The sequence below is a fragment of the Scomber scombrus genome, chromosome 17, assembly GCF_963691925.1.
Source record: "Scomber scombrus chromosome 17, fScoSco1.1, whole genome shotgun sequence".
Lineage (NCBI taxonomy): Eukaryota > Metazoa > Chordata > Actinopteri > Scombriformes > Scombridae > Scomber > Scomber scombrus.
This window is the reverse complement of record NC_084986.1, coordinates 17,436,581-17,463,910: the sequence shown is the minus strand read 5'-3', so window position 1 is coordinate 17,463,910 and position 27,330 is coordinate 17,436,581. Positions and strand designations below refer to the sequence as shown.

At 39.3% G+C, this 27,330-nt stretch overlaps 1 protein-coding gene across 1 annotated transcript in view; it reads left to right on the top strand.

Moving 5' to 3' along the window:
- The window catches only part of otofa (otoferlin a), a 74,236-nt gene that overhangs the window by 42,441 nt on the left and 4,465 nt on the right, over positions 1–27,330 (top strand). Inside the window, exons 7-43 of the mRNA XM_062437703.1 lie at positions 4,050–4,123; positions 5,407–5,533; positions 5,945–5,999; positions 7,214–7,345; positions 8,817–8,879; positions 9,140–9,224; positions 9,410–9,569; positions 9,970–10,156; positions 10,486–10,672; positions 11,325–11,548; positions 12,807–12,915; positions 13,151–13,337; positions 13,505–13,625; positions 13,865–13,965; positions 14,395–14,485; positions 15,209–15,325; positions 15,499–15,651; positions 16,093–16,285; positions 16,649–16,773; positions 16,981–17,115; positions 17,839–18,000; positions 18,696–18,815; positions 18,894–19,055; positions 19,243–19,405; positions 20,027–20,193; positions 20,403–20,432; positions 20,555–20,692; positions 20,781–20,856; positions 22,104–22,249; positions 22,343–22,477; positions 22,574–22,711; positions 22,799–22,926; positions 23,417–23,587; positions 23,869–24,037; positions 24,339–24,473; positions 24,552–24,640; positions 24,881–24,979. Coding sequence (XP_062293687.1) covers positions 4,050–4,123; positions 5,407–5,533; positions 5,945–5,999; positions 7,214–7,345; positions 8,817–8,879; positions 9,140–9,224; positions 9,410–9,569; positions 9,970–10,156; positions 10,486–10,672; positions 11,325–11,548; positions 12,807–12,915; positions 13,151–13,337; positions 13,505–13,625; positions 13,865–13,965; positions 14,395–14,485; positions 15,209–15,325; positions 15,499–15,651; positions 16,093–16,285; positions 16,649–16,773; positions 16,981–17,115; positions 17,839–18,000; positions 18,696–18,815; positions 18,894–19,055; positions 19,243–19,405; positions 20,027–20,193; positions 20,403–20,432; positions 20,555–20,692; positions 20,781–20,856; positions 22,104–22,249; positions 22,343–22,477; positions 22,574–22,711; positions 22,799–22,926; positions 23,417–23,587; positions 23,869–24,037; positions 24,339–24,473; positions 24,552–24,640; positions 24,881–24,979 — 4,854 coding nt within the window. The remainder of the gene's footprint in view (positions 1–4,049; positions 4,124–5,406; positions 5,534–5,944; positions 6,000–7,213; positions 7,346–8,816; positions 8,880–9,139; positions 9,225–9,409; positions 9,570–9,969; positions 10,157–10,485; positions 10,673–11,324; positions 11,549–12,806; positions 12,916–13,150; positions 13,338–13,504; positions 13,626–13,864; positions 13,966–14,394; positions 14,486–15,208; positions 15,326–15,498; positions 15,652–16,092; positions 16,286–16,648; positions 16,774–16,980; positions 17,116–17,838; positions 18,001–18,695; positions 18,816–18,893; positions 19,056–19,242; positions 19,406–20,026; positions 20,194–20,402; positions 20,433–20,554; positions 20,693–20,780; positions 20,857–22,103; positions 22,250–22,342; positions 22,478–22,573; positions 22,712–22,798; positions 22,927–23,416; positions 23,588–23,868; positions 24,038–24,338; positions 24,474–24,551; positions 24,641–24,880; positions 24,980–27,330) is intronic.

Genomic DNA, 27,330 nt, shown 5'->3' with positions numbered 1-27,330 from the left:
TATGTAGGCCATGAAAGCTCAAGGGACTTTTTTCGGGGAGTGTGAAGGCATTAAAATTGCAAAATATTCTAACTATATAACACTAATGAGAGTAAAGTTATCAGCAAACACCCCCAGATCACAGGCAAAGAATATTAATTACTGGAATCAATTAATGGCCTTTCAGGTAAGCGGCTACACAAAAGCACTTGAGAGGAGATGTCAATATCAGAGGGATAAGTAACATTGATGTTCTGTTTAATCTGTTTTACGCTCATAAAGAGTAGAGGTCTTTGACTACAGTCAAAATGGAAAATTGGAATGACATGGTTGAATGCTCTGAGCTGCAAAGGAAGAAATCAGCCAAAGAAAGAAACCAAGTGTTGAGACAGAGAGAGGACTGCAGAACGCTCAATACAGTTTCAGGACAGACAATACTGCTTTAGTGAGAGTTTTCATTCCCCAATTGTCTCATCAGGTAGCTGATCTTTGTCTGCCTCAAGTCCCTAGGACCCTGGAAGCACCAAAATATGTGCATCCAGTCCATGCAGGTGAATGAAAGAACATGTGTGCACAGGGTAAAGCTCATTGAGCCGTAAGCACAGATTATGAAACACATTTACCAATATGACAAAAAATATATCAGATGTTGCAAACCTGGGTCTCATCTACCGACCCTCCCCCCTCCAACTTCAGAGCAATATATAAATGTAATGCTTCAATCATTTGAACAAACATTTCCTGTGAACATAATCCAGTGATCATATTTGTCAATTTAATGCAACTGGGGCAATAATTTATTTCTATATTTTTAGTTTTTAGTATATGAGTATACAAAATTTCATGGCAATCCATCCCACAGTTGTTGAGGTATTTGCTTTGCCAGTATCGGATGCTACCAGCAACAAAAAGCTCAACTGCAAGTGGCAGAGCAGTGAGCTCTTATTAAACCATTTCTTAACACACAGCTCTATTTATTTTTGACCATCTGTTATCAGCAAGTTCATAATCAGACCTCTGGAGTTAACCACGGTTCACAAACTAATCCCACTGCTGTACATTCATATAAAGATGAATTCATAACCTGTTTTACCAAGGAGATGGAAGTCAAGCTGCCAGATATTGACAAATAACCTTGGGAGTAATTCTCCCAAAGATATACAGTATCATTCATCTTTTCAGCAATTTACACGTGTAAATAGGCAATTTATTCATACTTTCATGTATTATTGATTCGAGCACAATCACCCCCCCGACATACAGCGCAGGTGGTTTTCAGCTTTAAGCACACATATTCTTACAAGGCCTAAATCCTGTGCTTTTTAAATATGCAATAACTGTGATTTGGATACAATAGTAAGCCTTTTATCTTCACATCTACAAAGCTTGAATGAGCTTTTCTCAATCAAGGTGTTTGTGGTTCATGTTTGGTTGATGTGCAGTGTTTAAGTGTTACACTTTGAGTCACTGATGCATTTATGATCTTTATTTCAGATCAAAGGAAAAGAAGGAGAGAGACAATATTAGGTATTAAGTTTCTCTCTAACCTCAACTTCTCAGCAAGTTACCACTTCCCGCAAAGTTTTACCGTGAGTTAGTTTCACCTGCTAACCTTCAAAGTACAGTGAGAATTTTCATTACACTAATTGGAAAACCCAGTGGTGCACTTTGTTTGCCTTGACATCTTTGAAGGTAACATTTCACCTTTACATCAGCAAAGAGGCATTGATGGCTTGTCAAAAAAAAGCGAGTTACTGTCAAGGTTCATCTCATTTCAAACATTTCAAACATACCAGACACGGCTTCCTGCTGAAAGCATTTTTTGATGTTTGTCCTTGTATTCGTTCTTAACTCTGCACAGCAAAGGAAAGGAAAAGAGAGCGAAGGGAGCTAAAGACAAGTAAGTAAAATATCTGATGGCTCAATTTGTTTATTCCCTAGAGTTTTCCAATGACTCTGTTTCCTTTTTTCCTCTGAAAATCATTCAAATCTTGCCAAGGTTTCACTCTTGATGTCTTCACCTGCTAGAGTTTCATGCCTGCTGTCTACAGCTGTTGATAGAGACTATGCTCTGGAATAAGGACTGCATTAGTCTATCTTTCAAGAGCTTAAAATCACCTATGTACATTTTCCTGACAAATGAACTCTTTTGACCTTGCAAAAAATAACAGTTCTCTGTAGGGCTGCAACTAACAATCGATTAATCTGTGATTACTTGACTCGACCAATCAATGAATTATTTGGACATATTAGCGAAATATTTTAAAGTGTAAAAGAGGCAGGTAGAAGTGGTGTTGTGTTGTTATCAAGTTGTTGCATGTCATCCTCCCTTTCTCTATATTCCTTTATCTCCTGTCTGTCTCTACTATGAAGGAGGTGAGGCTTTCCCTCCTTGTCTGAGTCAGTGTCTAACCAGACTTATCCAGAGAGGTTGCACTTCAGGAAACATTCTTATAAACTCTTTTTGTGATGGATGTGCTTGTAACGACCAACGATCATGTGAATTTACTAGGAACAAATCAGGACTCTAACAGAGTTTACCTCTTATACGAAAAGTGAGCCCTATCGTCTTCATCTTTCCCTTTCTCTCTTCCTCCTCCTCTCTGTATATCCAATTACACTCCTCCACCTCTATCTCTGTCCCTCCCCTCCCCTTCTCTCCTCCCTGCACCATCCACTCACCTGTGCAACAGTTATCTGCCTGGTTGGAGTGCCTGCACCTGACAGGTAAATAATATGGAAATATAGTGCGACATAGGAGGAAACTCGGGGAGGATTTATTTCTGTTAAGTTGAGTTGGACCAGTGGTATCTTTCATGTGGTATGTATTTTTTGGTACACTGTCTGTGTGTTTCTTTTAATGGTTTGTTGTTTGAATCCTACTTTGATGAAGGATATTGGATTACTGGATCATCTTAATTTGTAATGAAGTGGTGCTGCAACTCATGATTTTCATTACTAACAAATTGTCTTTTCAAGTAGTCAGTCAATTGTTCAGCCTATAAAATGTCACAAAAAAAGAAAGACATGCTGATCATGACAGCTTTATAATGATTGATTTGTCTGAGTCCAAACCTCAAGGATATTTGATTTACAAAGATATAAAACTGCAGTAAATCCTCAAATTTAAGAAACTGGAACAAGCAATGGTTAGATATTGTTGCTTGATAAATGACTTACATTATTATAGACGTGAATTAATTGTCTGTTGATTGACTACTTGAGTTATCATAAATCCTTTCAGATGTTACATTTAAATGTCTTTTCAAGGTACTTTTCAGGATCTTTCATGCATGCACTGATGGTTTATTAACTTTGCCAGTCAGGCAGAAGTCCTTCTTGGCTTTTATTACTCATGGGGCTCTGGGATTTTACTTTTAAATCACTTGTAATGGTTCCAGTCATGAACCTATAAATGAGATATTGACAGTGTGCATCCAGTTTTCCACAGACCATGAAATGAGGTTGAAGGTTGAACAGGTAAAGATCAAAGCAGAAACTGAACTCTGATACAGAAGACTCTGAATGCTTGAGGAAACAAAAGCAAAACCTCCTTATTCATTAGTTTTCTGACGTGTATCCATATACGCTGCAAATTGGACGGTCACACTCATTTTTAATTATTAAGGCCACTCATTTGTTGTCCCGCTGGTGACATCACAAGCTCTTTGTTGTTGCGGTGATATGTGATCCAGATAATATCAATGTGGAGACACTGGATACTCTTGTTTTGTGATTGAGGGTCTGGAGAATTGGTGGCGGTGATGGGGGGATTGAATCAACTGGAATTAAATGTCTAGCCGAGCTACAAAGATGCCCATGATATATGGATGTTATGGTGTTGAGTTGCGTTTTGATTATGCTCATGAGTGGGCATTGGGGTTTCCTGTTGAAGTCAAGTTCCTTTCTTCATGTTAATCAATCTCTGAGGGTTTGAGCCTGCTGTCGGCGAGTGAACTTAATGAGACAAGTTGAGCAGAAGATGGATCAGCTGTGAAGTAGGAATAAGATCATTTTCATTTTCTTTCTTCTCTCTCCTCCCATCTGCTGTCTCTTTTTCCCTCCACCAGAGCAGGGAAGGGAGTTTTCTCAGCCATGAAGCTCGGCAAGATCAAGAGCTCAAAAGACGATCACAAGAAAGGAGGTAAAGCAACCTGCAAATATGCAAGACAAGTCCCATTTCAACCCTAAACAACTATTTTTATTTAAATCTCACAAGTTAAACAAAAAAGTTAAAGTTAAAGTTTTAGAACACCCCTATTTTTTATTTTTTTATTGAAATTAAGTGGTTCAAATCCAGTGAGTAATCTTAACTGCCAGAGGTATTGTAAAACATTTACATTACTAAAAAATATTTTTTTTTGTAAAATGTCATATTTATATAGTTTCAAGGATAGGTAACAGTTTAACAGCTCACAGCATTTTTGCTGCAATGATGTGAACTAAGCTTCAAAAGTTAATGCCAACAACCCTACAGGTGTACTTTTGTTAATTACTTACAAACACTGTGTACACAACCTCTATAAAAGCATGGTATAAAAGCATGAAGGAGGAAGTGTCATAGTCTGGGGCTCTTATGCTGGATCCAGAGTTGGTGATTTTCACTGAGTGACCTCTGGTCCACACCTAGTTGGTCAAGGGTTCATCCTACAGCATGATGACCCCAATATACCCCCAGGCTGTGTCAGAACTACCTTAGAGGAAAAGAACAAGATTGTAGGCTTCAAATCATGATATGGCCAGCACAGTCTCCAGACTTAAGCCCCTTTTATCTGGTTAGGGATGACCTAGACAGAAAGGTGAAAGCAAAGCACTTTCTGAAGAAATTATTTTATTTCCACTTTAGACAGAATGTGTGTTCAGCTGCAAAAGGTGATTACTTTGAGTCAAAAACTTGATTGAATTTGACTCCATGATTTCTTTTCTTTTTTGCTATATTTGTTTTTATGTTGAGACATTAAACTAAAAAAATCTATGCATTTTAATTAAAACTGGAAAAATGAGGTGTTCTAAAACACCTGGTAGACTGGTAGTTGTAGAATAAAGTCACAAACTGCTCAATTATGGTGTCTGTAAATGTTAACTCCCAACATGTAGATCTAAACAATGTCATACTGTCAGGAATCGAATTGTGTTGGGAAACTGGTGATTGTATTTTATTTATTTATTTCAAAGGCCTAAAGGCAGTGGAGTTTATATACATATTGTTGGAACATAGTGCTTATGAACAAAAGTGCTGGAATCTGCCTATAAAATATCCACCAAGTGTTAGATTTTAATAATTAATTAAGTTCCTAAAACCCTCAAATTTTGAGAAGAATAAAGAAGACATGATATACTTTTCTCAGTGGTAGCTACTGCCCTGGTTCTACAAGTGTTTTTTTTAGTTTTTGATGTTGATGTCACTGCTGTTATCTTGTCATCCAGATGAGCCAGCAGTCCTGGACATGGAGGACCTGGACAAGAAGGCGATGCGTCTTGCGGGAGTACTGGATCCAGACACCATCTCTCTGGCCTCTGTCACCGCTGTCACCACTAATGTCTCCAATAAGAGGTCTAACCCCCTAACCCTAACCTTAACCCCCCCCTACACACACACACACACACACACACACACACACACACACACACACACACACACACACACACACACACACACACACACACATACACACACTGCATACACTGGTGGAGGAGTGAAATGAAATATTCACTCCCATAGACAAACAGCCTTAATGACCTCCAACAGTAGTTTATATCTCAAACTGCTGATGATGCAAAATAAATTGAAGCTGGCTGCACAATGCATGTATTTCTGAACATATTCCACCTGAGAAAATGGAAAAAATGAGGATATAGACAATTCAGCATTCAAACTCAGCATGGCAGGTCACTGAAGGAGCACACAACACTTAATCTGCCGATCCACTGTAGAAAAATGACTGATTATGTTACTTTTCTCCAGGTCAAAGCCAGATATCAAGATGGAACCGAGCTCTGGACGACCAGTGGATTATCAGGTTTGTGTGTGTTTTCTCTGTTGATGATGCACAAAACTTTAAAAATGACCCAGATAGAGGCACTTGTAAAATGTACATTCTTCCCGATGGTTAAGATGAGAGGATCACTCTCATGTCTGTGTGCTAAGTAAGGACACAGAGCCAGGAGGTGATTATCTTAGCTTAGGGGAAGGGGAAATAACTAATCAGCCGAATACTGCATATTTTCCAAACTGTCTAGCTCAGAGGTTTTCAAAGTAGGAGGCAGCCTACCCTGGAGGTCTCCAGACAGTTTCATGGGAGGCTCAGTGAATGGAAAAATGAAAAAAAATATTATATTAGTTACTGCAAAAGTTATCAAAAGGAGATCACATAGAATATCCTAAATATGTGCCATTTGGTTAAAGAGATCAGAGATAGACTAGTTTTAGAGGATTTTACAAAAAAATGACTTTAACAGACTTTTTATGTATTCAGTGTAATGTGAAATATCAAACAGCAATGTCAGGTTTTCTTGGCTCAATTGTTGAGTGTCTTTGTGATAGCAAATAACATAATCATAATCCCATAGCCATCCAAGAATGGAGAACTAAGAAAGTAAACTATGGAGGGTGGGAGGGTGTGGTCTAGCGGTTCCTTTTGTTTTCTTTATAATCATGGCTGTTTGCATTGCTGTGATCATGGCACTATAAACATCAATGAATAGAAATAAAAGAATAGTTGTAGATGCAGTGTAACTGTCCTCCACTGCTGGCCCATGCCCTATTTTCATGGCCTATTTAAAAAGGAACATGAGTATATTCACACACCAGACTGAGATCTTGGTGTAATTGTGGGTAGCAGACTAACCCCCTCTGCTTCTTTTTTTGCCTGTCTGTCTGCTCCTCTCCAAGATCCAAAGACTAATTAAACCAGAGGGATATTGCTCAGATGTAGAAACCTTTAGCTTGGATCTAGTTGGTCTCTCAAAATCTCTTTTAAAATTTCTGAATGAGAGGCTAAAAAAAGTCTGGGAAAAGCCCTCACTGTCCTGAATCAGGAGAATCATTAGAGTTTGCGTTAAGATCGATGCAGATTGTTTTCTTTTGAATTGTCCTCTGGGTAATTACAATAGTGTACCAGTTGCATGATTTATGATGATGATGATGTTGCTGCTGGTTGACTCACTGTTGGAATATAGTCAGCCTGTTTTTGCACCCAGTGTCACATCTGATCTGGCTGATGTCTCCCATCAGATTAGCATCACAGTGATCGAGGCCCGGCAGCTGCTAGGCCTCAACATGGACCCTGTGGTGTGTGTAGAGATTGGGGATGACAAGAAGTACACGTCCATGAAGGAATCCACCAATTGTCCGTACTACAATGAGGTGAGACTTTTAAAACTTTAACATTTCATTGCTGTTATAACATGAGAAAAACAATTTTGCCAATGACAAAACACATTTACATTTTAGAAAACAAATTTACAAGTGGCGAAACACTTTTATGAGCACCAAGACAAGTTTACAAGTGATGAAACATTTTACCAGTCCCGAAAAAAATGTGCAAATGATACAATCTTCACGGAAAGGGAATGTACCAAATATCGGAAGTGATCCGAAAGTGTATGAGAGTATGACAGCAGCAGCTAGTTTATGGTTTATTTAGCAGCTGCGGAAACATACTGGTGGACTGATGCGCTCACTTTATCACTTCTGGTTATGGTACATTCCCTTTCCATGAAGATTGTGTCGCTTGTAAATTTGTTTCGGGACTGGTAAAAGTGTTTCGCATCTTGTAAAAATGTTTTACAAAATGTAAATTTGTTTCAAGCTTTGTAAAAGTGTTTCACACTTTGTAATGTTGTTTTGCACTTCCTGGCCACTGTACAATAGTACTCAGAATATACATTTTCCAGTTTTTATAGCATTTTAAATATAAATATGTTAAACAAAGAGTAATACAGCATTCTTTCATCAAATAAGATCTTAAACAGGATGATTGGTGTGGTTTTATGAGTGTATCATGTCTTTGTGAAGATATACTTTTTCAACAGAAAGACATCAGTCAGTGCCTTGCTCCCGGTTTTGTAATGTGATGCAATGTTGCAAATTTCTGTCAAAAAGCAGCCCAGACATGCTTGAACTAAAATGCAGGGCAAGTGTTGTCAGTGATCTCTGTGATGATATGATGTCCTAATAATTTATTCACCTTGAAATACCACACGTAACACTTTTCTTGCCAGCTCAGAGTGTTCCTGGAGAGCAGAGAATCCCTCTTGGCAGGCAGGAAGTGTTAGTGAGTAGCGATGAGGATCATGCTGCAGGGCTCAGCCTCTGGGTTGTATCCTGCAGGGAGTGGAAGTGACAGTTTGTCTGCTATTGATTGTGTCTGTTTGTCTGAAGATCCCCTGTGGACAGACAAACTGGAAACCGGACTGCTCAAGACAAATGTTCTTCCAGCTTTCTCTCCGCTTATCTGATTTTGTCATTTCAGAGCATGACAATGAAATTTGCAGTGGTGGAACGCTAGAGTCATCTCTTAGCTATGGCTGATAACATCATGAGAAATATGATATGATATGTCACTATCTGAGTTTTCAAAAAAATAATCAATCATTGAAATCATTCCACTGCCCAACAAAAGCTGCTGATCTCATGCGAGTGTCACACAATAATGAAAAGATCAGGATCACAAATCTTGTCATTCCATCAGTTTCTCAGTTTAACTTTTCAAAGTTATTTTAAAAGCAATCATTTTAGTCTGAGAGCAAATCTGAAAGAAATAAAGTGTCATCCAGTACTCTAAATCTGGAGGCTTAAGTGAATTCATTTCAAACTTTTTCTCTGCTCTCTGCAGTATTTTGTCTTTGACTTCCACGTCCCTCCTGATGTCATGTTTGACAAAATCATAAAGCTTTCGGTAAGTAATTCATTCATCCAAAATGTGCACTGCGGTTCAGCTAACAAACTACTTTTTGCTTGTTTATCTGGTATTGTTCATAAATTGCAAACATTACATTATTAAACTCTCATTCAAGTTTAACTTAGCTAGCTCTACTGTATATGTGTTAATGAGAAAATAGGAAATATGACCTCCTAAATATTTTAGTACAGAGCAAACATTAGTAGAACCTAATAGAGCTAACTTTTAAAATAACATTTCATTATGTTCGTATGTAGGTTATTCACTCTAAAAACCTTCTTCGGAGTGGCACCTTGGTGGGAACCTTCAAGATGGATGTTGGGACTGTTTACTCTCAGCCTGGTAAACTACACACTGCAACTTAAATCACACATACAATATATCTATTCATCAGTTTGCAGTGAATAAACTGTCCATTTGAAAATTTAAATACAGTTTGTCTTAAATTCATTGGGAAGTAAAATAGATTAAATAATTGCTTTTGTCTGATTGATTTGACTGTCTGATTCATACCTGCTGTACCCCAGAACACCAGTTCTACCACAAATGGGCCATCCTGTCTGATCCTGATGACATCACAGCAGCATGTAAAGGGTATATAAAGTGCGACATTGCTGTTGTCGGGAAGGGCGACAACATTAAGACACCACACAAGGCCAATGAGACAGATGAAGATGACCTAGAGGGGTAATAAACTTTTACTTACATGAAAGTTTCACACTGAAATGATGTTTGTGTGTAAAATGTATGTTCTTTCAGTGGACAATATTATGTGTCACATAAATATGAAGCAGCATACATGTATGTTAACAGATAACAGGCTGAAATATAAACAGTGGTTAGTTTTTAGAGATCTGTATTAAGTCTTGTCATAAGCCTACTCATAAGTCTACTTAAAAAATATACTGACAAACATATTTACTGACTAAATAATGATAACTAGTTAATGCTAGAACTGTGTTATTAAGAATTTACTCCCTAAAACGTATCTTTATCTTTTCCAACAAACTGTGCTGTTCGTGAGTGCACTCAATTACTCCACAATCCTATCTCTAAATGAGTTTTTGTGCCAATGTTTGTCTTCCAGGAACCTTCTTCTCCCAGAGGGCATCCCAGCAGAGCGGCAGTGGGCAAGGATTTATGTGAAGATCTACCGCGCAGAGGGCCTTCCTAAAATGAACACCAGCATCATGGCTAATATGAAGAAGGCCTTTATTGGAGAGAACAGAGACCTGGTCGACCCCTACGTTCAAGTGCAATTTGCTGGGCAGAAAGTAATTCAACCCACATCCTGCTCTCTGCTACACCATGCTGGTTACTAGGGCTTGGTATTATTCCCCTAGGAGTTATTATTACTCACAAAGAATACACTGTGGCTTGGATATTGCATTGTGGGTTTACAACCCTTAAAGGTCCAGAAAACTATTAAAAAAAAACGCATTCTTGTTTTAAACATGGTAAGGCCATTAGAAAGTAACCCAAAGAGAACCCAAAAGTTTTATAAAAGCCTCTTTTAATTTAATATCATTAAAGCAACAGCTACATAGCAGTGCACCACAAATATATTTGAACTTTCCATCTAAACACCATTGTGTGTCTCCAGGGGAAGACTTCAGTCCAGAAGAGCAGTTATGAACCAATATGGAACGAGCAAGTCGTCTTCACAGAGCTTTTCCCTCCTCTCTGCAAACGGCTGAAGGTCCAGATACGAGACTCCGATAAGGTCAACGACGTTGCCATAGGAACTCACTTTATTGACCTACGCAAGATATCCAACGATGGTGACAAAGGTAGGTCAAAACATACAGATGTGTGAACAGTTTGTCTTATTTGCATTGATTATCTGTCAGGAACATTAATTATTCAGTCACAGTCACAGACAGTCTAGTTAATATTTTACTGTATGTAGTAATTAGATTGAACCACATGACCCACCTGAACCTCTGGGAATGGACGTTTAAATTTAGTGGGTGACATTTATATGGACCTGTGATTAATACATACTTTAGTATATATCAAACCAACCTGTGTGATTCATTGAGAAGAAAAGAATGACTTGTACAGTTGCTTGACTAAATGACCTCACTATATATGGAGAAAATGAACAATGACTAATTTTCTCCATGTATAGTAATGAGTTGGCATGTACGATAGGACTGGCTCTGTGGAAAAGTTCAACAAGATTTGAGGTCCATCTTTAGTGGTCTGGATAAAGATATGGACTCTAATCAAGAGGAACTTTGACTATCCTGCATGCTACTTTTTTCTTCAAGGATTGTGAAGCCATAGGCGAATTTGTTAATATTTGATGCATTTGATTAAGATACTTGAAAGACTAAGACAGTCAAAGAAAAAACACTGATCAAATGATCAAAAGGATTCTTGCAGATCAGCGCCTCATATCATAAATTTCAAACACATTTCTCCATTAACTTTCCTCAGGGTTCCTGCCCACTCTGGGTCCAGCCTGGGTCAACATGTATGGCTCAACCCGCCAGTACACTCTCATGGATGAGCACCAGGACCTGAATGACGGACTTGGAGAAGGTGTGTCCTTCAGAGCCCGTTTACTGCTCTCCGTTGCTGTGGAGATCCTGGACACCACTTCCCCAGAGATCATAAGCTCCACTGAGGTGCAGGTGGAGTCTGTCTCCAACATCTCAGAGGTGAGAGGGCTTGTTCACATAGTTTTTGGTGTGTCTACTTGAAGGCATGTTTCTGTGTGGTTGAATTGCAAAGGTTAAGTTATTCCTGCATGTAAAATGCTTCTAGGACTTTATCACTGAAAACAACATTTTCTGACAAAACAGTCAAAGAAATGCTGTTATCTTGACCACTGATTTATACAAACATGCTCTTTGACCTCTCCTGACCTCCTAGCCCCCACAATAAACATGGCAATGATACAATCTACCATTGTATTGGCGTTTATGTAGTTAACTGCTCATCAGGGAAATCAGAAACATTATATGCTTCTGGGTAAGCTTGCCAGCTTCGATTTCCTATGTGTAATGGTGTAAATGTCTCCCCTGGGAAGCTCGGTCGTTCATGCCAGCTTGACTCTGCGACAGTCATCAACTTCTGTGCTATGAAGATGAGACAGACTACTAATTGAAAACGAATATACTAATTCAAGTAATAAATTGGCTTATTTATCCCTGCATGTAAATACTACATAAAATGCATCAGTGCTTTCGGAACATCAAGAGTGGCGATTGTCATCCTAATTTCTAAGACTAAGAAAGGATGCTAATAACCTAAATTGGAGATGTTACTAAAAGTACATCTGCCAGCTCAAGATGATTTCAGATTAATGTCTGTGTACCAAGTTGTGAGCTTGTTTGGTTCTAAGGGAGCAGACTTGGCCCAATTTGAGCCAGAAATCATTGCCAAGGTAGCAGCACTAGTGCCAGGATTGGGCCAGTATATTGAAGGGAAGTAATTAAAACCACAAGCCGAAACGGGTTGGTCAATAAACAATAAAGTTCTTCTATATAGTACAAGTGTGAGTTTTGACCTCTTTAGCTAGTGTATAGACCCACATATACTGGTGTGTAATACATCTGACAACCTGGGGTTCTGGATTTAAGTTGCAAATGGGCCAAGATGTTTTGACTGCTAAATTACTAATAATGTTACATTTTAAAAGAATAATGGTCAATGATTAATATTTATATTGTTAATAACCCCATGAATAAATGAGTGCAGAGCACCTGAAAACAAGGTGGGATGTTAAATTACTAATTAAATGTATAGTAAGTCAGTAATTCAGAGAGTAGCCATGTAAAATGTATGTCCATACTGAATTACAGAAATGAGCATCTACAGTAATTCTTCCACAGACAATACACCAGAATAAACACACTTGAGTCCAAAAACAAATGTTTTCTTTTGTCTTTATTGCCCCTCTCCTCACTCCCTCAGAGCGCCACAGGGAAAATAGATGAGTTCTTCCTCTTTGGTTCCTTTCTGGAGGCCACCATGATTGACAGGAAGATTGGTGACAAGCCAATTACTTTTGAAATCACAATCGGTAAATCAGCTTTTTGTATTTCATATTTTTGATATGAAAACGCTTTTAAGACAAAGGTTTAATGTTTAACAGAATGGATATATTTGGAATCATCTCACATGTTTAGATAATAACAAACTTCACAAGTTGCTGATATCACACTGGAACTGACAGTGTACAGAATTAGTAACCACTGTATCCATGCACACTCCTTAACAACTCCTTAACAACATTGGATGCTATTTCCCTCTGACAGGTAACTATGGCAACCAAATAGATGGCGTAAGCAAGCCATCATCAGCAAAGAAGAAGAAGAAAGATGGAGAAAATGAAGAGGAGGAGAGCGAGCTCATCCAGAACTCCAGTGAGGATGAAGCAGACGAGGACGGGGACCTGGTCTCGGTCTCCTCCACTCCTCTCATGAGACCTGTCATCACTGATAGGTCAGGGGGTCAAGGGTCACAAAGGGCAAGGTTAAGGGTGCTTGGACAGTCATTTTTTATGTATTGCTAATTTTGTTTTAATATATTGGAAACCTAGGTCAACCCTTTTCGGGTAATAATTCAGAGTACACATAACATTTCAGAGTCATTTTATTTGAACTTTACAGGAATTACTTCCATCTTCCCTACTTTGAAAAGAAGCCGTGTGTCTACATCAAGAGCTGGTGGCAGGACCAAAGAAGAAGACTGTACAACTCCAACATGATGGACAAGATCGCCGATAAACTGGTGAGTATGCAAGCCACCTGTGCAAGCATAAGTGATGTAAACCCCATCAGCCTTGGTCTACATCAAGAACTCACATGTCTGTCTGTAGATATTGTATACATATAAGTGTATGACAATGCATGGTGGTATGTGTAGATAAGCATAGTTTTCCATTTAAAATAGATGTTTTGGTTATAAATATTTGAGTACTAACAAAACCTATTTTGTGCTAAGCTTCAGTGTGTTTTGTGTTTTGGCAGGAAGAGGGTTTGAATGATGTTCAGGAGGTCATTAAGACAGAGAAGGCCTTTCCAGAGCGTCGACTCAGGGGAGTGGTGGAAGAGCTCAGCATTGGCTGCAGGCAAGCTGCATAATAATAATCATTTGTCATAGTGTATCCAAACTGGAATTGTGACTCAGAGGACAGTAATCATACTGGAGTTTCTCATGATATTGAGAGATGCAAATCAGCTGCAAGTCCTAACACCGTCAATTACTTAGGTTTACTATTTAAAACTTATGCTGTTAGCTGCACTCTGCCATATTCATCAGCCCGCGCAAAAGCTAATGAAGTAAACAACTCTCTGCACTGAATCGTCATTCTGTATTCTGTATTCTTTTTGTGTTCTTTTAATGTTTTTTTAAGAGTGTAGCTCCTTGCTACTGTGTTATAAGAACAATTTAAATGTATTGTTTGATGACATAGTACATTTGAATATAAAATATATAAATATATTCCTACAAGCCACTATTATGTTTTTGATCTGCTCTATTTTCTGGTCCTTTCCAGTCGGTTTGTGACTCTTGCTAACAAGGATGTGAACCAGGCAGGCAGAACCAAGCTGGATCGAGAACGGCTCAAATCCTGCATGAGAGAGCTGGTATGATTTCTTTTTTCAAATAAAGAAAGGAAACAGCTGTAATAAATGGCATTAACCCAGCTGCTATTCAGTAAGTATTTTCAGTGCCTTGTTGTGTAAATAGTCCCTGTGAGGGCCAAGCAAGGAAAACCATTTCTGAAATACTTCTTTATATTCTCTTATAATAAGGCTTTGCATACATCTGCATACATTTTACATACTAGCTCACCCTCAAAGTTTGTTTTACCTTTCATTTGATTTATGATTGTATTAGATTATGTTAAAAGTCAGCTTTTTGATTTGCTTCAAAAGGAAATTCTAAATTAATGCAAAGTATGCTGCTCTGATAATAGAGGAAGAGAATGTTATATCATGAATATGTCTGTATTAGAGCAAACACTAAGCATGGCAGTACCAATTATCAGTTGGTAACTAGCTTTAGTGTCAGTCATTTCTATGCAGTTTTAAAATGAGATTCTCTTTAACCTACACTGTTTTTATATTCTGAAGAAAACCCACTTATACAGTTGATTGTATTGAATGTGAACAGAGGCCAGCTCTGGCATGTGTGTGTGTGTGTGTGTGTGTGTGTGTGTGTGTGTGTGTGTGTGTGTGTGTGTGTGTGTGTGTGTGTGTGTGTGTGTGTGTGTGTGTGTGTGTGTGTGTGTGTGTGTGTGTGTGTGTGTGTGTAAGGTGAACTGTAAGGTGAACAAAGCTTCATTCTCACACCCTGTCCTCCTGCAGGACAGCATGGGTCAGCAAGCCAGGCAGATTCGGACGCAGGTGAAGAAAAACACAGTCAGAGACAAACTCAAACTGGTGCAAAACTTCCTGCAGAGGCTCCGCTTCCTTGCTGATGAGGTAATAATTTAGCCTTGTGTGACCTTATTGTGCATCCAAACTGTGAATCACATTTCACACATGCAGAATTAATAAATGTAGTATAAACACATCCTTTTCTGTTGAATAATAACATTGCTGATTGCATATCAATTATATAATCACAAGTGACGTTATATATTTATCTTGTCCAGCCACAGCACAGTATCCCAGATGTTTTTGTCTGGATGATGAGCAACAACAAGCGCATTGCTTATGCCCGGATTCCTTCCAAAGACATCCTGTACTCCATAGTGGATGAGGAAACAGGAAAGGACTGTGGTAAAGTCAAAGCTGTCTTTCTCAAGGTATCTTTTTCTCAGACTTTGTAAGCATGCGTGACATTCAAAGACACTTTGATGATTCTCAACCGTCTGAAATGTAAAGCCTCATGGTGCAATCATGGGTTGAGCAAGATCCAAGATCTCTAATTATTCTCATCACCTGACATTGCTGCCTTGATCAGTAGTTGTGAATAGTCGTGATACAAGATATAACACTGACAACTATAATGATGAATAGGCTTGTACATTTTTGACAGCTGCCTAGAGTGAAGGTGGCTTCTGAACATTTAAGCTTTGGGTCTTGTTGCAACATTGTCTGCATAATGTGTATTGATTGACTCACTGTAACAGTACCACAGAGAAGATGTGCTGTGTGCTTAATTTTGAGCCCTCTGGGCCAAGAGCATGTTGAATGGAACTCTTAATAATTAATCTCTTAATGGCTGCTCTAATTTTTGTCCACAGCTGCCTGGTAAAAAAGGCTTTGGTCATGCAGGCTGGACAGTTCAGGCTAAGCTGGAGTTGTATCTGTGGCTGGGCCTGAACAAGCAAAGGAAGGACTTCCTTAATGGTCTGCCTAATGGTTTTGAAGAAGTCAAAGCTGCTAAAATGAGCCCTGGTCTTCAGTCTGTCCCCCCTGTCAGCCTTATCTATGACAGTAAGTACACGCCAGAAACTCCACCTGAGCGGCTGAGCCTGCACCAGCTCTGTATGTGGCAGATAGCTTGGTGGTAAACACCTCTTCACTTCAAGTAACAGTTTCCATTCACCATAGTGTTTTGCCTTTATTCATTATTCAGCGTCAAGCTTTGCATTTGCACTGCAGTTTTAAATGCAAATGAAGCAATCACACAGACAAACTCACCCAAAAGCAGACATTTGACCTTTGCTGATTGCCTGTTGACTTGCTTTGTGGTTTACTTTTCTAACTTTAATATAAGATGTGTGTGCGTGTGTGTGTGTGTGTGTGTGTGTGTGTGTGTGTGTGTGTGTGTGTGTGTTTGCTTGTGTGCCCAAATAGTGAAGCAAGTCTTCCAACTGAGAGCGCACATGTACCAGGCCCGCAGTCTCTTTGCAGCTGACAGCAGTGGCCTTTCAGACCCCTTTGCAAGGGTCTTCTTCTCCACGCACAGCCAGGTTACTGAGGTAAGACTCTCAATGTGTTTGCATTAGTGAATTGTGTGTGTGTGTGTGTGTGTGTGTGTGTGTGTGTGTGTGTGTGTGTGTGTGTGTGTGTGTGTGTGTGTGTGTGTGTGTGTGTGTGTGTGTGTGTGTGTGTGTGTGTGTGTGCTTGTATGACAATAAGCGAGGTAAACAGAAAGTAAACTGAGTTGATGTGTGTGCGTGCTGCAGGTCCTGAGCGAGACTCTCTGCCCCACATGGGACCAGCTGCTGGTGTTTGATGATGTGGAGCTGTTTGGGGAGGCCAGCGAGCTAAGAGACGATCCACCAATAATTGTAGTTGAAATCTTTGACCAGGACACGGTGGTAGGATTCTCCTCTGTTAAATGAAGGAACTATAGATGCATTCATCCTTGTTAGAATTTTAATTGATTTGGTTTGCATCAATAAATCTAACAGTGCTTTGCTTTTCCATCCCTCATGTTCTGACCGTCTGCCCATTCCTAATTCACTCATCCACCTTGTCTCTCACTTAAACTCTGCTGTCCTTGCTAAACAGAGTATAAAAACATTAGTATTATAGAAGCTGTGTTGAGGTTCTAATAGCTGCTCATATCTGACAGCTGATTTGAATTGTTTGGTTCATTTAGCTCCTGGAAAGTTTGGAAACGTGCATGTACCTCCTCCACCTATCAGATTGCAATGTGTATTAAGAGCATCTGCAGCAGCATTGGCTGTAGTAGTAGTGGTGGTGCAGTGCAGGCAAACTGTCTCATAATACTCAGCTGAGAAGCAAAGAAAGTTTTTGGAAAATGCTTTTACGCACATCTATACTTAATGATTGCACCTATTTTTGTTCTATTACACTGTAGTCTTCTGTCAGTTTGTTTATTTGGCAGTTATAAGGCTTTTTTTCCGTTTTACAAGCTTTTCATACTCATACTCCCCATTATTGTAACCTTCGACCATTTTGACCAATACTGACATCAAGTGGCTACCATGGAAACTGCACCTCCCACACGCTTGTCTAACTCCCTTCCCTTGTTCCCTGACTATCCCACTTGCCCTCTTTCATGATGTGATGCTCAGGGCAAGGCAGAGTTCATAGGTCGGACGTTTGCAAAGCCCACCATCAAGATGTGCGATGAGCACTATGGCCCTCCGAGGTTCCCGCCACAGTTGGAGTACTACCAGATTTACAGAGGGAACTGCACTGCCGGGGAACTGCTGGCTGCCTTTGAGCTGCTACAGGTAACAATCTGAGAATGCATGAGCACACACAAATGTTTGAATACTTTCATAAATGCATGCATGCACACTACACTCTGTAGAAAGATTACACTGTTGCTATTGTCACTGCTGTACAGGTTGGTTGTTACAGTAAATAGAAAAAAAAGCAGAAGGACTTTCAGTGCTTAAATAATATGAAGCATGCACAAAAGAAAATGGGGGGGAAAATCCAAAATACAGGTTTTCTTTCTCTCTGTCATTTATTGTGCACATTTATCTTCATTTAAAACTCATCTTATGCTCTTTGCCTCTTTTCACAACCTTTTTTGTACTGCCTGCATACGGCATCATCACATACCTCTTTTACTTTATTCTCCTACATATTTGTTTTTGCTTCTCTTTCCTGTGAAATATCTGTTTCTCCCTCTTGTGCCTTCCTCCTGCTGCTTACAGATACCTTTCGATACGGAGGAGATTAGGCGAGCTCTGATCGCTGTCCATAACTTTGCTGTTCCCCAAATAAAGGTGCTATTTTCTTTTCATTCTCTCTTTTCATCCCATGTGCCTTACTCTTGGGGTTTCTCTGTCGTCAGTGTTTGTATTGCAATTACTGTGTCAACATGATATTAACCTTCTGCGTCCTGTATCCCAGTGCTGAAGTCACATAAATATTGCAACCTGCCCAGATTTACGTCCCCTGTCTCCTCCTGTATTAGATTGGTCAAGGAGGGAGAGCTGACCTTCCTCCCATTGAGGGACAGACAGACTCAGAGCGTGGACCGATTCTCCCTGTGCCACTGGGAATCCGGCCCATCCTGAGTCGCTACCGCATAGAGGTAAGATTTTAACTGCCACCTCTGTTTTTTTTACTTTTATGGATCCTATTCCCTTACTGCTGTTTCGCTCTGGTTCAGGTTTTGTTTTGGGGCTTAAGGGACCTAAAGAGGATTAACTTGGCCCAGGTGGATCGTCCCCGTGTGGATATCGAGTGTGCAGGTAGAGGTGTTCAATCTGCCCTCATCCAGAACTACAAGAAAAACCCCAATTTCAGCACTCTGGTCAAGTGGTTTGAGGTGGTGAGTACAGATCTTAATTTATGTCATTAAAAAGCCCGACCTTAGACATATCCAGTTGTTTTTTATAAACCAATCAGGCTCCTCAAAAACCAAATGTTGTCTTTGATTTATTGCTTTAAACATTTTTTAAATCTTTTGGAAGTTTAGGTTTAGCTTAGCATGAGTTCTTGTTTTATCTTGTCGACAGGACTTGCCAGAGAATGAGCTTCTCCACCCTCCGCTCAATATCCGAGTGGTAGACTGTCGTGCATTTGGCCGTTACATCCTGGTTGGGTCCCATGCTGTCAGCAGCCTGAGGCGTTTCATCTACAGTGCCCCAGACAAGACCTCCAGCAACTGGGCCACTGCAGGTGCTTTACTTCTTCTGAGGGACCATATCCATTACTATATATTTTGTTTTTCTACCTTTATTTATGCAGGGGAAATCTTTGCTTAGAGCTACGCTTACTCCCAGTTGTTGAATGCTTCATCCATAGAGGATGTTTTAAATATCTCTACAAGTGTATTATTATTTACTAATGCAATGCCATTAAGACTGAAAGCCTTACATATGAGTGGCATTTCATTTATACATATCACAGTCAACTTTTAACATTTAGAAATATTCATATAATATTTCAAATCATACAAAAGGCAATCTTGTGTGAATTTCTTTTTGAGTTCTGGGTTTTCTCTTATTCCCAAAAAAAAGGTCCAGGTTCTTACCAGACATGTAAAACCATGTCTGAACATATTTCTTAGATTTTGTTTTAACCTGTGTGGAGTGTTTATAAAATTTTAAACAAAGGATACTGTGTGTCGAGAAAGGTTAAAACAAACTTCTTCACTAACTTTCTTCACTAACTTGGCTGATTTCTCTGCTTGCTTTGTACTTACGTCATCTCTCCACCTTTTCTCTTTCTCTCGCATGTCTTTGGCTGTCCTTTCCGTTACTGCCACCTGCTGTCTTTTACCTTCCGACCTCGCTCCAGCTAAGCTCATGAATGGCTACATGGTCCTAGCGAATGGCGGCTCCCAGCCTCGCTCCTCACCCAGCCTTTCCTCCCGCACTTTCTCTCGCCCCGCAGGTGACATCATGGTCAACATGGACTCAGAGGCTGGGGTCCGAAAAATGGACACAGTTGTCAAGTTAGATGCTGTAAGTTTGATAGTAGTATGTTGATGCACAGTAGAGCAATGCCTGCTAATTTCTATAGCAAACTGTGTGTGTATATACAGTATGTGTAAGATGTGCAAGTGAGGCACTGCTTTGCTTCTGCTTCTGGAAATATGCTAGTCATGCCTGTGTGATCCTCTGTATGTATGTATTAACCCCTGTGTTGTTTTATGTGACATCCCCTGTCATAGACATCTGACGCTGTAGTAAAAGTTGACATGGTAAGTCATTGCTTCTATAGAAATATGGCAATATAGATATGCACTGTAGATATCTGTTGACTCATTGTGAATAAAAAACTGAGCTACTGAGAATCACTTTAGTGTCTAAACTGTTTCAACAGACTGAAGAAGAGAGCAACAAAGACAAGAAAAAGAAGAAAAAGAAGAAGAAGGGAGGGGTGGAAGAAGAAGAAGAGACAGATGAGAGTGTACTGGACTGGTGGTCCAAATATTTTGCTTCTATCGAGACACTGAAGGAGGTTTGTCTATTGTGTTGTATTTTAATCCACTTTAGTCTAGTCAAGTGTAGATCATATCATATGTTAGCCCTCATAATTTTCTCTGCAGACCCTCAAAGCCCAGGAGGCGGCTCAGGCAGAGGCGGAGGAGAGAGAAGACCTGGAGATAGCAGCAGAAGCAGCAGGTATTGAACAACAAATCAACCGGGCTGCCTGCCAGCAAGCTGATATGTCTGCAGCTTTGATTTTTTTTTTTTTAAGGGATGAGTCAACAATATTGCATTTCAAGTAGTTATTCTGCAAGAATTATCATTCTCCTGACTATTTTCAGTAATTTTCAGGTGTTTCATGCATTTTTACTTGATAGCTTTGAGGATGAAGAGAATGAATTCTGTTATGTCTTCTACTCTGCCAGAGAAGTCTGCAAGAAAATTCTTATGAGAAAGAAAACAGAATTTTCCAGTATAAAAAATGTGCACTTTGGGAATTAAATGACAGTCTTTGTCTATGTGAGGCAGAGCATGCAGAGGCAGCATACAGTGTGTGTTTCATCCCAGGTCTTCACTCCCACTGAACCATTCTCCATCCGTGCTATGAACAGACTCGAACATCATCACATTCATGACCACTTCATATATCAGCATATATCCCAGCTCTGCAGCACACATGAAAGTTGGCTAAAGTCAAATCACTGACTGCACATGAACTGTTTACCATCAGGCAGCAATCTATACACATAACTCTGATCTTAAGATGCTGTCTCTAAAAAATATAATTGACAAATTCAGTGTTAAACTTTGGTTTTATCTGTTAACAAATGACATGCTTTATCAGCAAAAGTTTATCATTTAAATGAATGGGCAGGTGTGTCCAAACATATGAAACATAATGTTTTTTACATACTTAATAAGACCACATAAGACAATGATTTACTGACAACACTGTTCTTACACTTAAAAAAATGTATGTGCAGTGGTGTTGCACTACCATTAAGTTGGGGGACTCACAAGGGACAGATGTTGACAGGATTGGACAAAATGGAAGGTCAAATTATCCTGATTTTAAGTCCCAAGTATGGGTCAGACTCCATACATGCTGGATTTTACAATGACCATCATGAAACCCAAAAGCATCGTTTCACAGATTAAGTAAAACTCCTTGTTACAAGTAAACAGATCTTTCCAATATTTCCTTGTTTCCCACCTTAAGATACATTTTAAATGTCTTTTGTTTTGTGAATGCTGTGCTGTTAGAGTTCAGTAAACAGCAATTGGTTACATTTACAATATGCATTTGGGGGAACGTGTTCCATTTATAAGCACACCTGTCAACTTTCATGTTGAGTGCTGCATGCAAACCTTGCCTCCCTCCTCATGAGTCCAACCCTGCTGTGTTCATCTCCATCTCCACTCACCCCCCCTCCCCCGGCCAGATATCAAACCCGATGACCTTCTTCTGAAAGGCTCCAGGATAAAAGAAAAGGGAAAAGAGAAGAAGAGCTCCAAGGACAAAAAGAAGGGTCAAGCTGTGGATGGACCCGAAAAACGACCGGTTAAAGCGAGAGTGGATGAGTTGATGGTGAGTGTATCGTTCACACTCAGTCAAATATGAATATGAACCTGCACACACTAACGTTTCATAGACATACTTTGTGTTTGGTGACCTATGCAGGTGTACAACAAGGAGCTGGAGAGTGAGTATGGTAACTTTGAGGACTGGCTTCACACTTTCAACCTCTACAGAGGAAAAGCCGGGGATGCCGATGAACAGGCTATGGATGATGACAGAATTGTTGGAAGATTCAAGGTGGGAGTAAAACAACAAGTGTATCTCTGTCCATGCCAGCTGACCGAAAATATGAATACGCCTCATCTGTGACCTGTTTGTTTTTCTGTGACTCAGGGATCCTTATGTATGTACAAACTACCCCTGTCAGAGGAGATCACGAGAGAGGCAGGATTTGATCCTAACATGGGCATGTTCCAGAGCATTCCTCATAACGATCCAATCAATGTTCTCGTTCGTGTCTATGTGGTCAGGGTAAGTGACATCCTCCCTATTTAGATCTATACTCCAATGATCAATCTCTCCTAATCTGTCCTGTTCTGTTTTATTCCTCCACTTCAGGCCACAGATCTTCATCCTGCTGATATCAACGGAAAGGCTGATCCGTACGTTGTCATCAAGCTGGGCAAGTCAGAGGTCAAAGACAAAGAGAACTACATCTCCAAACAACTCAATCCTGTGTTTGGCAAGTGAGTAGAGATAAACCTTCTCTTCATTTAGTTTAGCACTTTGTAGTCATGTGTTGGTAGTTCAAGAGAAAAGTCTGTATGAAACTTATGTCAAGCAAGAAAAAATAATAATTCTCAAATGCTTCAGTCAAATTAACGAAACCTAGCAGCAGTCATTCAACGAGTGTTGTCCTGATATTTTTGTGCTACAATATTTTGGAACTAAACCTGAATCTTGGTGCTCCCTCATACACATACATACAGTATACATATCTTAAAGGGACATGTGCTTTTTCCAGTTATTTTTATACTGTTATGATATCAGATGGTTAAAAGTTCCAAATCCTGAAGTGAACATGTGTAAAAATGCTCTGTTTGAAATGTTACCTCAAGGAGTTTTTTGAACTGTAAATCAAGATGTTCCAGTAGAAAAATAAAATAAAGACCTGGTAATATGCAAGACATGTCCCCTTAATTTTCTTTTTGTCGTCCACTTTTCCTTCCTGCTCAGATCATTTGACATTGAAGCTACGTTTCCCATGGAGTCCATGCTATCAGTGTCTGTGTACGACTGGGACCTGGTGGGGACAGATGACCTGATTGGAGAGACAAAGATTGATCTGGAGAATCGTTTCTACAGCAAATACAGAGCTACCTGTGGCATTTCCTCCAACTACTCTGTGTGAGCATCTGTGTCTTATCTTTTACATGTTTAAGTGATTGGTTTAGTTACAGTTTGACCATATGAAACTCAACACCTTTATTGTTAGTAATGTTTGAAATGTTGTGTACTTTGTAATTTGATTAGGACAAGAGTTTAAAGTAAGATTTATAACAGAAATGTAATAGTCACTCTCTCAAATCTCAAGAGCCTTAATTTGAATGAATTCATGTGTACTTTATGAATTACTCCAACACTTCAGAAGTATAAATATCATTTTTGTTATTATCTTTTGATGTTAGCCATGGGTACAATGTCTGGCGTGATCCTATGAAGCCCACTCAGGTCCTGGCCAAGTTGTGTAAGGATGGCAAGATTGATGGACCTCATTATGGGCCTGGAGGAAAAGTGAAGGTGGCTAGCCGCATCTTCACAGGGCCAACGGAAATCGAGGATGAAAACGGTAAGGAAGTGTTCTTCTAAATTCAAAACAATAATATAAAGGCACTTCATAAAGGATTTTAAACATCACTATTTCACCCTCAAATTAACTGTGATATTGTACTCAAAAAAAGAGAGAGCACAATAAGCTCCACTAAATGATTCCAATTGTACCACAAACACCTTCTACCAATGATATTGCCTTAAATGGCAATTCTATATGCTTCTGTGTGTGTTGATTATATAATTTATGCTTTGTGATGTTTTGCTAACATTAGCTTTCCCTTTCTCTCTCTCTTCTCTTGGTTATGTCGATCTCACAGGTCTGAAGAAGCAAACCGAGGAGCATTTAGCTTTGACGGTGCTGAACCACTGGGAGGAGATCCCAAGGGTGGGTTGCAAACTGGTCCCTGAACACGTGGAGACCAGACCTCTGCTGAACCCTGACAAACCTGGCATAGAACAGGTAGGAAAGAGCCGCTTTATCTCGAGACCTGAAACCAATCAATGTGAAAGTTACTAAACCGTGTCATTTTATTCAAAGGGGCGCATTGAGATGTGGGTGGATATGTTTCCTATGGACATGCCTGCACCTGGACCTGCGATTGACATATCACCACGGAAACCAAAGAGGTCGGTCTGCCTGGTAGTTAAAAGAAGAAGATTATTTCTGATAAAAGCATAAATCTAATGCAAATTTTTGGAAAGATATTTATTGCTTTGTCTAAAGTTCTTCAGTTTTTTCAACAGAATTTGTAGTTTAATCCCCAGGTTAAACAATGGTGAGTCTATTTGAATAGTTAGCTCTCTATTTACTGTCAAGTGTAAGTCCAACTATGTGTGTATGTGTTCCTTCCTCCCCCCCCTTACCAGATATGAGCTCAGGGTGATTATTTGGAATACAGACGAAGTAATACTGGAGGACGATGATTACTTCACTGGGGAAAAGTCCAGTGACATATTTGTCAGGGGGTAGGTACAGCGGGATGCGGTTGCTAAGCCTCGTCCCGTGGGTGTGAGCTGTGTGTGGTTTTGTTTTGCAGTTAACCATTATATTTTTTGTTTTGTTTCCATTTTTTTCCTTGTGCGTGTTTGTTGTGTCATTTGTTGTGCGTCTGTCTTTGTGTGTGTGGTGTGTCTCCTGTCTGTCTGTCGTCCTCTCTCTCTTCTCTGGTCAATGCTCTGCTGATGTCTAGCTTTGAGCTTCGTGTTGTTATTTGGAACACTGATGACGTAATTCTAGAGGACGATGCTTTCATGACAGGAGAGAAGATGTCTGACATCTATGTCAGGGGGTAAAACACACGATTCCATCGCATGGCTCGTACAACTACATTCCCTTCCTTCCTCCTGAAGCCCTTGAGTCATTTTTTATTCCCCTTTCCTGCTTCTTGTCGCAACTTTCCATCCAGCACGTAACCTAGCTTGTCTCTAACTCTCCAATCAGCACGCTGAAAACTAATGACAAATTAATAATTAGTCCAGTCAAGACCAAACCACTTTTAACAACTTGTTGAGAATGATTATAATTGTAATTGCATTTATGGTAAGTAAACTACAACAATCGAATGGCATTCACACAGCTAACTTCACAGACCTTAGAAACAGCAAAAACGTTTCGGCCAAAATGGATGAGAAGAACTCAGAGGAATTCAAATTTGAACAATTTTAAAATAAACTCCTGAGGAAAATGATGTTACATGAGCAAATTGAGAGAGCATTATATGTGATATAGAGCAGCAATTGGATAAGATTGTTTTGCCAATTTCAGGTATGTTTGATAGAAAACTCAAGGTCTGCTTTTTCTCCTGATCTTTCATCTTATGGTGTGCTTCAGCTGAGGTTTTTTATTTAGCAATTAAAAGGTTTTGGTTGATTGCTAAGGTAAAGAATAAATTCAAGAATAGAAATGGACTGTCAAACTGCTTGCTTTTGGTAACACCTTAATTATTAAGCGTTTATGAGCAGTTTGCAGACGCTGAATGCATGGATTTGTCAACATTTGTCGTTCATGTATTTGTCAACAACTATGACTTCTTCTGTGGACATCCATAGGTGAAAGTTGGTGTATAAAAAGATAATGAATTAGGAATGATAAATTGTTGACAAAAACACAATTTTTTGTTGACAACCACATTATGGTGTGTTATAAACCATTTATTAGATATTATATAAGTAGGAGGACTTAAAGTTCACCACGGTTTTTTTTATTTTTTTATTTTCAGGTTTGTGGTTTGGTCCTGCACTGTAGTTTCTACTATAAAATATTACCCAGGAATTTTAATTTTCAAGATATTTGGAGCCTCTTGCATGGATGTATACAAGCAAAGAATTAGCATGCCAGTACCAACAAATGTTTTTAACAATGTTGTCATGTTGCAGCACAGGACGTTTTTCACCTCAGACATATTGACTCGTGATAGCAGGAAAAACAAAGCAGCATGCATAATAACACCAACGCTCTGGAGCTGACATATAAAACAGATGCAGCCATTTTTTTAATCATCTTAGTTCTTAATTTTCCTGCTGTGACATGTCAATATGTCTGCCGTGAGAAATGTGTGTAATGCCTTTGATATATAAAGCTTGCATCTCTTGACCAAGCTCACTTTTCCCTCAGCTGACTCGGTGTCACCTCAGTGTGGATGTGTCACCTCTGGGTTTCGCTGTAACAAACAGGTTACCATCCTCAAACAACCCTAAACACTCAGAGGATGATTAACTACTTTTTAAATTCCACTTTTTAATCTGTACTGTAGATTTCAGCGACTGACTCAACTGTCAGACATTGACAGTAAAGACTGGAGCATTGGGGTTGTTTCAGATGGATCCAGTGTTGTCATACAGTGGTTTTGATTGAGGCACATTTGTCCTCTATAGTCAAGCAAAATGTTCCCAGTATTTAATCCTAGCTCGGCCCTAATTTAGGACAATACATCTCAGTCACTAACAGTGGTGGAAGAAGTGCTGAGATGCCTTACTTAAGTAAAAGTAGCATTACTACAATTAGGGAAAAAATACTCCGTTACAAGTAAAAGTTTTGCTTCTATAATCCTACTTATGTAAATGTAAAAGGTTACATTTAGTCATATATCTAAAGTATTTAGTGTCATAGTCATCAAATATTTATTATTGGAATATAATGCACTCTTGTGTGGTCTAATCTGTAACTGCATATTTTATTGACAGAGTTTGTATGTAAAAATATTGAAGTGAAATGGAGTTAATAACTACAGCTGTGAAAGTAAAAAGTACTTCTGAAATCTTGTGGAGTAGAAGCAAAAAGTAGCAGAAAATAGTAGAGAAGTACAAGTACAGTACTT